At 31.6% G+C, this 16,180-nt stretch overlaps 1 protein-coding gene across 2 annotated transcripts in view; it reads left to right on the forward strand.

The window, feature by feature from the left end:
• The window catches only part of LOC102809354 (tubulin-specific chaperone D-like), a 69,012-nt gene that overhangs the window by 31,835 nt on the left and 20,997 nt on the right, over nt 1–16,180 (forward strand). For both annotated transcript variants that reach the window (XM_085502043.1, XM_085502044.1), the window contains 4 exons: nt 7,035–7,112; nt 7,491–7,580; nt 8,764–8,851; nt 9,816–9,925. In XM_085502043.1, coding sequence (XP_085358169.1) covers nt 7,035–7,112; nt 7,491–7,580; nt 8,764–8,851; nt 9,816–9,925 — 366 coding nt within the window. The remainder of the gene's footprint in view (nt 1–7,034; nt 7,113–7,490; nt 7,581–8,763; nt 8,852–9,815; nt 9,926–16,180) is intronic.

Genomic DNA, 16,180 nt, shown 5'->3' on the forward strand with positions numbered 1-16,180 from the left:
AGAACTTCAACCTGTAAATAAGTAATCATTTGAGAACTTCAACCTGTAAATAAGTAATCATTTGAGAACTTCATTCTGTAAATAAGTAATCATTTGAGAACTTCATCCTGTAAATAAGTAATCATTTGAACACTTCATCCTGTAAATAAGTAATCATCTGAGAACTTCAACCTGTAAATAAGTAATCATCTGAGAACTTCATTCTGTAAATAAGTAATCATTTGAGAACTTCAACCTGTAAACAAGTAATCATTTGAGAACTTCATCCTGTAAATAAGTAATCATTTGAAAACTTCAACCTGTAAACAAGTAATCATTTGAGAACTTCAACCTGTAAATAAGTAATCATTTGAGAACTTCATTCTGTAAATAAGTAATCATTTGAGAACTTCATCCTGTAAATAAGTAATCATTTGAGAACTTCATTCTGTAAATAAGTAATCATTTGAGAACTTCAACCTGTAAACAAGTAATCATTTGAGAACTTCATCCTGTAAATAAGTAATCATTTGAAAACTTCAACCTGTAAACAAGTAATCATTTGAGAACTTCAACCTGTAAATAAGTAATCATCTGAGAACTTCATTCTGTAAATAAGTAATCATTTGAGAACTTCATCCTGTAAATGAGTAATCATTTGAGAACTTCATCCTGTAAATAAGTAATCATTTGAGAACTTCAACCTGTAAATAAGTAATCATTTGAGAACTTCAACCTGTAAATAAGTAATCATTTGAGAACTTCATCCTGAAAATAAGTAATCATCTGAGAACTTCATTCTGTAAATAAGTAATCATTTGAGAACTTCAACCTGTAAACAAGTAATCATTTGAGAACTTCAACCTGTAAATAAGTAATCATTTGAGAACTTCAACCTGCAAATAAGTAATCATTTAAGAACTTCATCCTGTAAATAAGTAATCATTTGAGAACTTCAACCTGTAAATAAGTAATCATGAGAACTTCATTCTGTAAATAAGTAATCATTTGAGAACTTCATCCTGAAAATAAGTAATCATCTGAGAACTTCATTCTGTAAATAAGTAATCATTTGAGAACTTCATCCTGTAAATGAGTAATCATCTGAGAACTTCATTCTGTAAATAAGTAATCATTTAAGAACTTCAACCTGTAAATAAGTAATCATTTAAGAACTTCAACTTGTAAATAAGTAATCATTTAAGAACTTCAACTTGTAAATAAGTAATCATTTGAGAACTTCAACCTGTAAATAAGTAATCATCTGAGAACTTCATTCTGTAAATAAGTAATCATTTGAGAACTTCATCCTGTAAATAAGTAATTATCTGAGAACTTCAATCTGTTTATCATGTAGAATGAGAGGTATTCCCACTGAAGATTATACTGCTTTTTCATGGTTCTGACATTTGACCCAATCAATGTATGCAAATTGCCCCTCATGCTGCCAAGTGTAATTAATATTTTTACTTGAAAAAACAAACATTTCAGGTACACATTTTTTTGGAATATGAGCGGGATATGTCAATAGGCTTTTTGCTTATTTTTGCTGATCTTTTTTTTCCCCGGCATTATGGTGTGCCTATACAGGAATATTAGTGTGATATCTCAGTACAAGTTAAAGCTGTGTGAGTAAAGAAGTAGTCATGGCTTTTTCTTAATGCGCGTAATATCTCAGCTTCAGTTCTCAATCATTTGATTTTCTCCCTGTAATTGTGTGTCTTCAGCTTCATCATTGTCCATGTCCATGCGTTATTCATGAAATTTGTGATAGTTTCATTTAATTTCTTATCTGAACTTTCCCTGTACTTCATTCATTTACAACCGTATAATTGCTTAGAATCAATTCCATCGTAAGTTGAGGATCCATGCAGGTATTACAGTTTATTCAAATGTGCACTAGTTTTTATACAAGTGTATAATGCCTATACTTAATGTTCTGTCACCATCTGTCACCTGATTTTATTATCGTACTTGCAAGCCAATTTTACTTAGGGTGAGAACAGCAATAAAGTGTGGTTGCCATTATCCTCTCAGCGGTATCAAAATGAACAATCGGTCTAAATTCTGTTCATCTCAGTGGTATCAAAATGAACAATCGGCCTAAATTCTGTTCATGACAAGTGGTCATTAAATCATTGAGGTCATTTTGGAAGTTTATCATTTGATTTATCAGTCTATATTTAACCTTAGTTTTATCTAGTGATTACCTTGATCAGGGTTGAATTGTTCTACTTTCTAGTTTGTACTCAACTGTACCCAACAGTTTTATTAGAAGCTGTTTAGCACTCACTATATATAGTCTATTGAGAGGGTTTTTGTGCTTGTGAAAATGTGTGGATAGTGAGAAAATAGTCCAAACCCAGTGGAATTCACCAGTGGTACACAACCAACCGACGTCTCCCGTTCGTTACCGATTAAACCCACATCTTTCTGGTGCTTTGTTATGAGAGCCAGTTCCCATCAGCCTGGGGAGTTTATAATAGCAACTCTAAAGCTGACAGACTCAATTACTTTGATTGTTATCAACTGTCAATCACTGTAAAAGTTTTCATTTATGATGATGTGTATGGTATTAATCTATCAACCCCCGATTGTGATTCTTATTTTTTGTGAATTTAGTGTGAGGTGTGCAGATCAGTAAAATGGATGTAATGTATTGGCACTAACTGTGTATTCAGATATAGTGCAATAGTTTTAAGATGCACTTGATAAAACATTGTGGAGCAATTGCAAGATCTGATCAGTTCTTGGTACAGGTGCATATTAATTAGCTTAATTTGCATATCAATCTGTCTTTTCCACTTCTATCTCAAGAACTACTCATTCAGTTCTCATATAACTCAATAATCTCATAATATATGGAACAATTGCAAGATATGATTAGTTTTTGGTTCAAATATGTGCATATTAATTAGCTTAATTTGCATATCAATCTGTCTTTTCCACTTCTATCTCAAGAACTACTCATTCAGTTCTCATATAACTCAATAATCTTATAACATATGGAACAATTGCAAGATCTGATCAGTTTTTGGTACAGGTGCATATTAATTAGCTTAATTTGCATATCAATCTGTCTTTTCCACTTCTATCTCAAGAACTACTCATTCAGTTCTCATATAACTCAATAATCTTATAACATATGGAACAATTGCAAGATCTGATCAGTTTTTGGTACAGGTGCATATTAATTAGCTTAATTTGCATATCAATCTGTCTTTTCCACTTCTATCTCAAGAACTACTCATTCAGTTCTCATATAACTCAATAATCTCATAATATATGGAACAATTGCAAGATATGATTAGTTTTTGGTTCAAATATGTGCATATTAATTAGCTTAATTTGCATATCAATCTGTCTTTTCCACTTCTATCTCAAGAACTACTCATTCAGTTCTCATATAACTCAATAATCTCATAATATATGGAACAATTGCAAGATATGATTAGTTTTTGGTTCAAATATGTGCATATTAATTAGCTTAATTTGCATATCAGTCTGTCTTTTCCACTTCTATCTCAAGAACTACTCATTCAGTTCTCATATAACTCAATAATCTTATAACATATGGAACAATTGCAAGATCTGATCAGTTTTTGGTACAGGTGCATATTAATTAGCTTAATTTGCATATCAATCTGTCTTTTCCACTTCTATCTCAAGAACTACTCATTCAGTTCTCATATAACACAATAATCTCATATATATGGAACAATTGCAAGATATGATTAGTTTTTGGTTCAAATATGTGCATATTAATTAGCTTAATTTGCATATCAATCTGTCTTTTCCACTTCTATCTCAAGAACTACTCATTCAGTTCTCATATAACTCAATAATCTCATAATATATGGAACAATTGCAAGATATGATTAGTTTTTGGTACAAATATGTGCATATTAATTAGCTTAATTTGCATATCAATCTGTCTTTTCCACTTCTATCTCAAGAACTACTCATTCAGTTCTCATATAACTCAATAATCTCATAATATATGGAACAATTGCAAGATATGATTAGTTTTTGGTTCAAATATGTGCATATTAATTAGCTTAATTTGCATATCAGTCTGTCTTTTCCACTTCTATCTCAAGAACTACTCATTCAGTTCTCATATAACTCAATAATCTTATAACATATGGAACAATTGCAAGATCTGATCAGTTTTTGGTACAGGTGCATATTAATTAGCTTAATTTGCATATCAATCTGTCTTTTCCACTTCTATCTCAAGAACTACTCATTCAGTTCTCATATAACTCAATAATCTCATAATATATGGAACAATTGCAAGATATGATTAGTTTTTGGTTCAAATATGTGCATATTAATTAGCTTAATTTGCATATCAATCTGTCTTTTCCACTTCTATTTCAAGAACTACTCATTCAGTTCTCATATAACACAATAATCTCATAACATATGGAACAATTGCAAGATATGATTAGTTTTTGGTTCAAATATGTGCATATTAATTAGCTTAATTTGCATATCAATCTGTCTTTTCCACTTCTATCTCAAGAACTACTCATTCAGTTCTCATATAACACAATAATCTCATATATATGGAACAATTGCAAGATATGATTAGTTTTTGGTTCAAATATGTGCATATTAATTAGCTTAATTTGCATATCAATCTGTCTTTTCCACTTCTATCTCAAGAACTACTCATTCAGTTCTCATATAACTCAATAATCTCATAATATATGGAACAATTGCAAGATATGATTAGTTTTTGGTACAAATATGTGCATATTAATTAGCTTAATTTGCATATCAATCTGTCTTTTCCACTTCTATCTCAAGAACTACTCATTCAGTTCTCATATAACTCAATAATCTCACAATATATGGAACAATTGCAAGATATGATTAGTTTTTGGTTCAAATATGTGCATATTAATTAGCTTAATTTGCATATCAGTCTGTCTTTTCCACTTCTATCTCAAGAACTACTCATTCAGTTCTCATATAACTCAATAATCTTATAACATATGGAACAATTGCAAGATCTGATCAGTTTTTGGTACAGGTGCATATTAATTAGCTTAATTTGCATATCAATCTGTCTTTTCCACTTCTATCTCAAGAACTACTCATTCAGTTCTCATATAACTCAATAATCTCATAATATATGGAACAATTGCAAGATATGATTAGTTTTTGGTTCAAATATGTGCATATTAATTAGCTTAATTTGCATATCAATCTGTCTTTTCCACTTCTATTTCAAGAACTACTCATTCAGTTCTCATATAACACAATAATCTCATAACATATGGAACAATTGCAAGATATGATTAGTTTTTGGTTCAAATATGTGCATATTAATTAGCTTAATTTGCATATCAATCTGTCTTTTCCACTTCTATCTCAAGAACTACTCATTCAGTTCTCATATAACACAATAATCTCATAATATATGGAACAATTGCAAGATATGATTAGTTTTTGGTACAAATATGTGCATATTAATTAGCTTAATTTGCATATCAATCAGTCTTTTCCACTTCTATCTCAAGAACTACTCATTCAGTTCTCATATAACTCTAATCTCATAATATATGGAACAATTGCAAGATATAATTATTTTTTGGTTCAAATATGTGCATATTAATAGCTTAATTTGCATATCAATCTGTCTTTTCCACTTCTATCTCAAGAACTACTCATTCAGTTCTCATATAACTCAATAATCTTATAATATATGGAACAATTGCAAGATCTGATCAGTTTTTGGTACAGGTGCATATTAATTAGCTTAATTTGCATATCAATCTGTCTTTTCCACTTCTATCTCAAGAACTACTCATTCAGTTCTCATATAACTCAATAATCTCATAATATATGGAACAATTGCAAGATATGATTAGTTTTTGGTTCAAATATGTGCATATTAATTAGCTTAATTTGCATATCAATCTGTCTTTTCCACTTCTATCTCAAGAACTACTCACTCAGTACTCATATAACTCAATAATCTCATAACATATGGAAGAATTGCAAGATCTGATCAGTTCTTGGTACAGGTGCATATTAATTAGCTTAATTTGCATATCAATCTGTCTTTTCCACTTCTATCTCAAGAACTACTCATTCAGTTCTCATATAACTCAATAATCTCATAATATATGGAACAATTGCAAGATATGATTAGTTTTTGGTTCAAATATGTGCATATTAATTAGCTTAATTTGCATATCAATCAGTCTGTCTTTTCCACTTCTATCTCAAGAACTACTCATTCAGTTCTCATATAACTCAATAATCTTATAACATTTGGAACAATTGCAAGATCTGATCAGTTTTTGGTACAGGTGCATATTAATTAGCTTAATTTGCATATCAATCTGTCTTTTCCACTTCTATCTCAAGAACTACTCATTCAGTTCTCATATAACTCAATAATCTCATAACATATGGAACAATTGCAAGATATGATTAGTTTTTGGTTCAAATATGTGCATATTAATTAGCTTAATTTGCATATCAATCTGTCTTTTCCACTTCTATTTCAAGAACTACTCATTCAGTTCTCATATAACTCAATAATCTCATAACATATGGAACAATTGCAAGATATGATTAGTTTTTGGTACAAATATGTGCATATTAATTCCCCTAATTAGCATGATCTAATTAATTTCTGACTAGGATTCCAAGAAATTAAACCTTACTGTGATAATTACCAATACCTAAAAAAAACAAATATTACAAATGTTAATTCTATAGGTTATAATCTATTTATGAATTGCTATTGACTCCATGACAGTTTGATAAACATAACAGCAACAAAATCTGTTCATGCACACTTACCCACAAAAAAAACAGTTGATAAATCTTCTTATTTCTATGATTTACTGATAAGGTTTTTAAAAGTTTTGTTTATAATTAAAGCTAAACTTTGGGGTTGAGAACGGTCGCCATTTTTTTTCAATTATGTGATTCATGAAAAAATTCTGTTGGCTTGAATTCCTGCATATTAATGAGATTTGTGAATATTTAATTAATCTTATGAATATTAATATTTTCTGTTTCTGTTTCAGAGTATCAATTCCGATGTTAAAGATGCTGGATATCTTATTGACAAATGGTTGTTTTGAAATATTTACACAGCGAGAAGAGTGAGTGAATTTTATGGAATATTAGCTTGGAATATATTAGAATATTCCTGATCTCTTGACCTTTAAAATTAACTGTTTCGTTTAAAGTGTGAACACATATTAATATTACTGAGTTATTTTGCATATTTGTAATACACAAAAAATCAAATTTATATCTTCTGCTGTGAATATGTTGTGAATGCATAGACCATGGTAACCTTGGTAAACACTTAATTCCATGTTCAGTTTACATTAATGAGACACCTGTAGCAAACTGGTCAGTATCTTGGCTGGCAATGTTGCTGCCAGTGACAGTAATTACAACCAAAGTAGTAATCTCACTTCTTTTTTAAATAAATTAACTAGTTTATCTTTGTTTGTTATTTTGTCCACCTCTAGACACTTTCTTCCTGTGAAGTTACTGGAATTATGCAAAAAAGAAATCGAGAAAAGTGGAGATCCGCAGAAATTATTAGCCAGTATTGACGTGTGAGTACCTTTATATATGGTATTGTCTTGGTTCAAAATTTGATATTATATTTGCCAGTATTGACGTGTGAGTACATGACAGAATGCCATGGCCTCGTCCTTACATTTGTGGGCATGGAAGTTATTTTTACCACTTTATAACCACTTCATTCAAGACTTTAGTATGAGTGCAAGTAATGCTAGGAACCTATTTCAAAATCTGTTCAATGATTGGTTAATCCGGCATTCCATTATTCATATGCAAATGTTGGCAGAAGCGCATGCTTCACTATATTTTGTAACGAAAATGCTGACCAACAAATGAAGCAAACAGAACACAATTCACGATCAAAATCAGAACTTAATACATTACAGTCTTTGGACATTTCTTAAGACGTATGTGTTTTTACATTGAATCAAAGAATGAATGAAGTATCAGCACCCACAGATTATGTGTCATTGCCGGTCACTATTTTCAAACATTTTGATTTCTTTTAAAAGCTATAGGTACTATTTTTTTAAATTTGTTTATCAATATATAAACAACATTTTGATTTGTTTTGATTTGCTCAATATCTGATGAAAACACCGATTACAGCTTTAGCAGTGGCACATCATTTGACTGTACTACATCATGCTATGAAGGCATCAGTTTACCATGAAAATACCAAAATTATTATTACTTGGACATGTGACTAATTTGCATATTTATTTCTTGGCTTTTTGTGCAAAAAATTGATTTGGAATGTTTTATTATTCAGATATGCACAACTAAAACAATTTATAATAAGTGCCTCAACTGTCAAGTAAACTCAATTTCAAAAAGGACTATTTTATCTCATTTGCATATTTTTGCAGTCAATACCAATATTATTGAAAAAGTTTGTAATTATGAATACCTCATTACATATGTAATAATATGTTTTATCGTCTTGGTTCAGAGTTTGATATACTTCATTTTTTATGTTTTTTATTCAAAATTTTTTGTGCCAAGGGCGGGATGTTATTAGTATTCCGTTTAGTGAAAATTTCAGTTACTGTAGTTTAACTGAGGGTCACAGTCACCTTCAGGAAATCTAATCTAATTGGCTGTAAAAATGTCTGTGTTTATAGTAGACAATGTGTCTGACAAGCTGCTTGTCAAGCTACTGTTATTGTCTTCTATAAGATTAACTAATAGAGGAATATATTGTCACTTTTACAGGTTTTGTGGTTTAATTGTTTTCTCTGGTGTTGTACGTGCAAAGTCATTATCACAGCTCATGTTATTTCTGTGTCATAAATATCCTAAGGTAAGAAAAAATATTATAATATTTCTGTCAATGACTCGCCTGAATCTGATTGCTATCTTGAGAAAGGGTCAATGTGACATTGACTTCACCCTGATACTCATCTCCACTCTAAATCAGATTTAATTCACTTAAAGAATGAAAAACAAATCACAATACAGTACAATTAAACAATGCATGCTGGGAGTAATACATTCTGTTAACATGCTTATAAATGATAACATTTGCATATATTTAAAAGTGGTCCTAAAATGATGCAGTCATTGAAAAAAAGCGTAATCTGTTGGTTCACGCAGGAGTGAATTTGAGTTAGTTAATTTTGCACAACATAAATTAGTTGATTTTATTTTCACCTCCGTAAATACTATAGGGCAGGAGTGAATTTGAGTTAGTTAATTTTGCACAACATAAATTAGTTGATTTTATTTTCACCTCCGTAAATACTATAGGGCAGGAGTGAATTTGAGTTAGTTAATTTTGCACAACATAAATTAGTTGATTTTATTTTCACCTCCGTAAATACTATAGGGCAGGAGTGAATTTGAGTTAGTTAATTTTGCACAACATAAATTAGTTGATTTTATTTTCACCTCCGTAAATACTATAGGGCTTGTCAATTTAAATTCATCCAGATCATTTCTTGTTTGTGTATTAATTTATAATGGGAAAAAGATTGTTCAGATGATGTTTACAGTCACGCTAGCATAGTTTGAATTCATCGAGTCGTTTATTATATACACTGAATACATTGTGTCTTTTTCATCTGCAGTGATAATGCTTGAGTGTCCCCTATACCCATCTCAGCTTGTGAATCGTTTTTGAGTTCTCTATTGATTGGTGAAATAGTCATAATTTTATCACCACCACTGTGCGTTATATCTCACCTCCACTGTACGTACCCCATGCATATTTAATAACTACTGAAAATATACTTGTGTTCATTTTGTAATATCTACTAAAATGGCAGGTCCGCAAAACAACAGCAAATAAGCTATACGAATCATTGCTGACTTATGACGAGATAGTTGACCCTGAAAAACTTGATGATGTCCTTACGATTCTGAGCGAGACCCAATGGTGAGTACATCTAGATCAAGTTCTGTATTTGTATTCATAGAAAGGTGTTGACTTACAAGTGCTGTGTGTCTTCCTCTAATAAGCTGAATACTTTGAAAGTTACACCAGTTTACTATTTAGAGTTACTTGTTTTAAAAACCAAATCAGAGACTTTGCTAGCATATGATATGCTGTATCAGGTTTTTCAGTCAGGATTTTACAAGACATATCCGGGATTTTTTTTTCAAGATTTCCTGAACTAGCTCATTGAGGAACTTCGCAGCAACCATTGTGTTCAAATAATTTCATATTTCTCTTTGTACTATGTAACTGATATTGAATGGAAGCAATCACTATCGTATTTTAACACCAAGATATCTATATAGGTTTTGGAGCATTTGCCAGCAATATAGAAAGGCTATAGAATTTGAGGATATCAGAAACTTTCAATATTTTGTCACTTTAGCCTAGCTACTTTTAATTTGAGTTGAGTCCTCAAACACATACTTAAAAACTGGATGCCTATATTTGTTAGGATGCCTCATCAGACACGGCATTAGTGTTATTATTATATTACCCCAGTCTCCTGAATATTCGCAAATAACAAGTGAATTAAGCAAGAAAAGATTAGATAGTACCACAGTGGTCCTGTGAGTGTCCAAATAAGGCAATTAAAGTCATATCTGTCCACAATGTTGACTCAAACATGGCTGACGTAGTGATATTTAACGCTGTCATTCTTAATCACATTGCCGTTCTTTAAGTGCAATTTTGATTATTTTTCTCTCTTAAAGGCAACCTATTAAATGATAGCAATTTAGTTAATTGGTTGACCATTTCAAAGTGATTAACATTTGATGCCCTTTCCGATAGCTATTGCATATCTGTGTTTTTTTCTGACAATAAATTTAAATTCTGTTTCTGTTTTTATCTTTTTAAGCCATAAGCATTTCCCCATGCTTTTTGTTATTGACATTTCTCATACCATAATCTTTCCATTAATTGAAAAATGAATTATTTTTAAATTGTCTGCTTTGGTTTTATTCCAATAATCATGATGATAATCTTTAATGAGACTGACCATAATCTCAGCAGGTTGTTATGATTTCTATCTCTCTAGTAATTATAGATTAACTTAGTTAGGATTTTTATGACTGGTATGACTGAATATCTATGACGATAGGCATGCTGTATTCTGCTATAAAATAGAAATAAATTTTAGAGACATCAAGGAACTCTACAGGGTGTACAAATATATATTTTATTCTTGAGATGTTTTTTTTTCTTCTTACATCGCATTACGGTACTCCCATGATGAATCTCACTTGTAACGAACTCAACTTCCTTACATTCGTAGCTGGGTATTTTGTATGCGAGAAGCTAGTCACTCTGTTAACATCAGTAATCTTGCACCATGTTATTGCTACAGTGTAGGTATGGCTTGAAGGTTTGATGTGATAATCCTTCATTTTATATATTCTAGGTGCATTCACATGAACTATACTGTAAAAACTCTAAAAAGAACACCTACCTGTAATTATTTTGCAGATTTTCATACTAATTGGCTTCTAAAATTTTGACTGTTCGCTGAATTTAGCTGTTTTTAGTTTTCTAAAATTTCATCCACTTCAGATTTGCTTTCTTGACGATCAAGTACATTTTTTTATTACGAACATTGAAGTATGACGTATTAGCTTTGATTTCGCTGTTTGTTGTTTTTTAAAGTGGTGATTATCACTGTTTAAAAAATAAAAAGAACACTGAATTAGTTTTCATGATGATAACAAGTGTATTCTACCTATTAGCGCAATAAATATTTCCTGTCATGCTAACTCAGTCGTATTCAGTTTCTTTTTTTGCCAATGAAGATAGAAAATGATGGTATTCTGTGTATGTTTTGACGTAAATTTTACTTTCTCAAAACAAATGATCCACCATGTATGCCATTTAATGTTTTTTGTAATCAATGACTTTCCCTTTAAAAATTCTTTTAAAAGTGGTTAAAATTTATGAGTTTTTACGGTACCACTATTGTAACTTACCCCTACCACCACAAAATCACGCCCCACCCCCTAAATGCATTACATTTTTCGCAGAAATTTGACTCAAAATATAATTTCTTGATTTATTATTTATTTATACAATTAATCCTTTCATATACTATCTCGACCAGTACTAGAATCTTTCATTGAGCAAATTATGTAATAATTTACAGATTCTACAATGCTAGTTTAAAATACACCTACCATTGGCATTGACAGGAACCAAAAATCAAACCAAAGTCAAATAATGTTCAATTTATTTAAGTGTTCTAAATGACACTTGCTATCTAAATAGATGGAGCCCTTGAGGTGGAAGCCTCTGCTTTAATTAAAAATGTTCAATTATCTCAATCATATAGCCACCATAGTTTCATTCTTGAAATGAAGATTGTCAGCCATGATGTCAAAAGTTCAACTGGCTTTACATAGACCAATCAGATTACTTGAATTATTATTACATAATATGGAGATATCAGAAATTATTATACTGTTTTATCACACAGAACTGCCATTATATTGGAATAAATTTTAAAGAAATATTTAGATAAAAATATCTTCGAAATAAGTCTCATCTCCCTGGTTGCCTAGTAACTCAGACTTACACGATAACAAATAATATCTAAATTCCGTTCGTGTATAAAGAGAGTAAAATAAAAAGGAAATGAAGACATTTAAATGTTTGAATAGTTTCTAAGTACACTGATTGAAAGGTACAGTAGTATGAATGCCGGGCTTTCTATTGAATGGAAATGTATCAGGTGTGTGAAAACCAACTGCTGACTGCACCATAAAATGCACACATTCAATGTTTATGGTGTTTGAGTTTTACAATGTTTGCTTCATTAATCAGTTGGACAGGTGGATTTTCTGAGCTACACTCACAAATACCGTTATTTTTAATTCATCAATGATTGAATAAGTCAGAAAACCACAGAAATAAATTTGATACCACATAGTATACATATGTCAAATTTGAAATAAATTGGGTTAATCCCAAATTCAATCACAGCCAGAACCCTGTATGTATGGCACTTTGTCTGTTAGACTGTCTGTGCATCTGTCCGTCTGTGAAGTATCTTTAATAAAATAAGAGAAAGCTGCTAGCTAGGACAGATAATTAAAATATATAGAAAATGATAGTAGGAAATCATAGTGTTTGGTAATCTTTTATTATACTATAATTATTTCAATTTAGGCATCAATCTAAATTAGACATTAGGCCTTGTTAATTTCAGTTGTATCACAAACAGTTTATAATCCAACACAAAAATGGTTGGTATTGAAAAATATAGAACACGTATAAAATAATAACAAACACAAACGCAATGTTTAATTAATAATGAATGATCACAGTAGTGCAGTTCGGTCAAATGCAAATAACATACTTGTTTTTAGGTGTTTCAAATGCTATTCAATCCTGATTATAATAAATGTTTCAGGCTGCATGCAAACACTAGATGTGAAATGATATCCACATTGATTTTTTGATGCACAAGTTGATGTGAAACTGCCTCCTTGACCAGTAATTAACCAATCAGAATGCTGCCAGCTGACTAAATCGATCAATGTTCAAATGTGTTTCCATGTTGCAGTACAGTACGTTCTTTTGGCATTGGTTTCGGTGCAAAAGCAGCATGTTTTTTTTTACAAAAAACAAAACAGGAAATTAGTAATTTTTAGAAGATACATTGAACATAGAAGTATGTAACATTTCACTGTAATAGCAGCTCATTGTTGAAACTGGGTTTACAAATTCACGCTTGTCACAGTAAAACATTGTATTCATGAATAGGCATCAGAGCCTACAAAAAACAAAATTGGACTCTAATTTAGGCGTCAGGAACGATTGAAGTGTTCTAAAATTGACACCTTAATTAGAATACTTACAAGTAACCATATGTTTTTTTATATGGTGTTAATGTTAACCCACTGAATTCTAAATATTTATATTTTTCTAAAATTTTTTTGTTAATTTTGGATCAATTTCGGGTTGGTTTATTTTTGGAGTTATTATAAACTAACTGATATAGGTTTACAAGTGCAACTTGACTAAATTCAAATTTGCATGCATTTCTGGAGATATATGAAGATGGCTGTGATGGTGGCCATTTTATTTTTTAACTTTTTACTTTTTTGACTTCTTGAAAACTACAATTCTTAATGCTTTGATACTTGGTGCATATGTACCTTGGCCAGACTTCTTTTAGATTTGTTCATTTCGTGATGATATTTTAAATATTTTTGTAATTTTTGGTAAAAAAATATGTTTTTGACTCCTTGAAACCGCAAGTCCAATTGCTTTGATAATATATATATACCGGTAGATACTAAATGTGGACCTCTCTCGGATTTATTTATTTCCTGATGATATCTTCAATTCTCTAATTTTGATGAATATTTTTGTCATTTTTGGTAAAAGTAATATTTTTGACTTTTTGATACTATACCTCAGGTAGACCGCTCTCCAATTTGTTCATTTTCCATTAATATCTTCTGTTCTTTAATTAAAATGTACATTGCTAACAGCAGAGCTATCTCAGCCAAGAGGCTGCTTGTTTAAATGTCAGTTTTCATCTGCAATATCTAATTCATGAATTGACTGATGTGATTTAATCCTTGCACAGAGACAAGAAAATATATGTGGCATGCATACTTTGATTCATATTACAATCTAGTACATATATAGGTTAGCTTACCACCTCTGGCGGCCATTTTTAGTCCCCGTTCGGACGCAGTCCGAAAACGGGGACTTATGTTTTGCCCTGTGTGCGTCCGTCCGTCCGTCCGTGCGTCCGTGATCACCTATATCTCGAACATGCATGGACCGATTAAGTTCAAACTTCACTCATACATCACACATTATATGGGACATATGCACATGCATTTTTTTCATGATCCGATTAACGATAGCCGAATAGCGGCCATTTTAAGGCCGAAAATGCATCAAAATCGCACATTTTCACCATTCCGGACCCGGATCTCAGTTATGCATGAACGGATTTTGTTCAAATTTGGTACATACATTAAACATAATAGGACCTTGATGCACGTCATTTTTTTTTTGGATCGGGTTCGAAATGGCCGACTGGCGGCCATTTTGTTTTAAAGAATTCAGTTCTGGATCCGTATCTGAGACATGCTTGGATTGATCGAGTTCAAACTTCACACACACAAGGTACATCATGTCACAAATATGTATGTGCATTTGTTTCATGATCTCATTATCAATAGCCAAATGGCGGCCGCTTTAAGGCCGAAAATGCATTGAAATCGCACATTTTCACCATTCCGGACCCGGATCTCAGTTATACATGGACGGATTTCATTCAAATTTGGTACATACATTAAACATAATAGGACCTTGATGCACGTCATTTTTTTTTCGGATCAAGTTCGAAATAGCCGACTGGCGGCCATTTTGTTTTAAAGAATTCAGTTCTGGATCCGTATCCGAGACATGTCTGGATTGATCAAGTTCAAACTTCACACACACAAGGTACATCATGTCACAAATATGTATGTGCATTTGTTTCATGATCTCATTAACGATAGCCAAATGGGGGCCGCTTTAAGGCCGAAAATGCATTGAAATCACACATTTTCACCATTCCGGACCCGTATCTCAGTTATGCATGGACGGATTTTGTTCAAATTTGGTACATACATTAAACATAATAGGACCTTGATGCACGTCTTTTTTTTTTTCGGATCAAGTTCGAAATGGCCGACTGGCGGCCATTTTGTTAAAGAATTCAGTTCTGGATCCGTATCCAAGACATGTCTGGATTGATCAAGTTCAAACTTCACACACACATGGTACATCATGTCACAAATAGATATGTGCATTTGTTTCATGATCTGCTTAACAATAGCGGAATGATGGCCATTTTAAGGCCGAAAATGCATCAAAATCACGTATTTTCACAATTCCAGAACCGGATCTCAGTCATGCATGGATGGATTTTGTTCAGATTTAGCACAATGTGTTGTACATATGCAGGTGCATTTCGGTCATGATCTGCTTTGAATGTATATGTCACTCAAATATGAACGGAACGGGGACGTGTCATTGACAATGACTTGTTTACTTTACTTTTACTTTTTTACAAAACCTGTTCCTATAGGGACCCATTTGATTGAAACTAAGGCACTTTGTTTTGCAATTTAATAAGTGTCTTATCAATCAATTAATGGATATCATATTCATTCATCATTTTGACAGACAAATAAACAA

Source organism: Saccoglossus kowalevskii, chromosome 8, assembly GCF_978046115.1.
Source record: "Saccoglossus kowalevskii chromosome 8, keSacKowa6.1, whole genome shotgun sequence".
NCBI lineage: Eukaryota > Metazoa > Hemichordata > Enteropneusta > Harrimaniidae > Saccoglossus > Saccoglossus kowalevskii.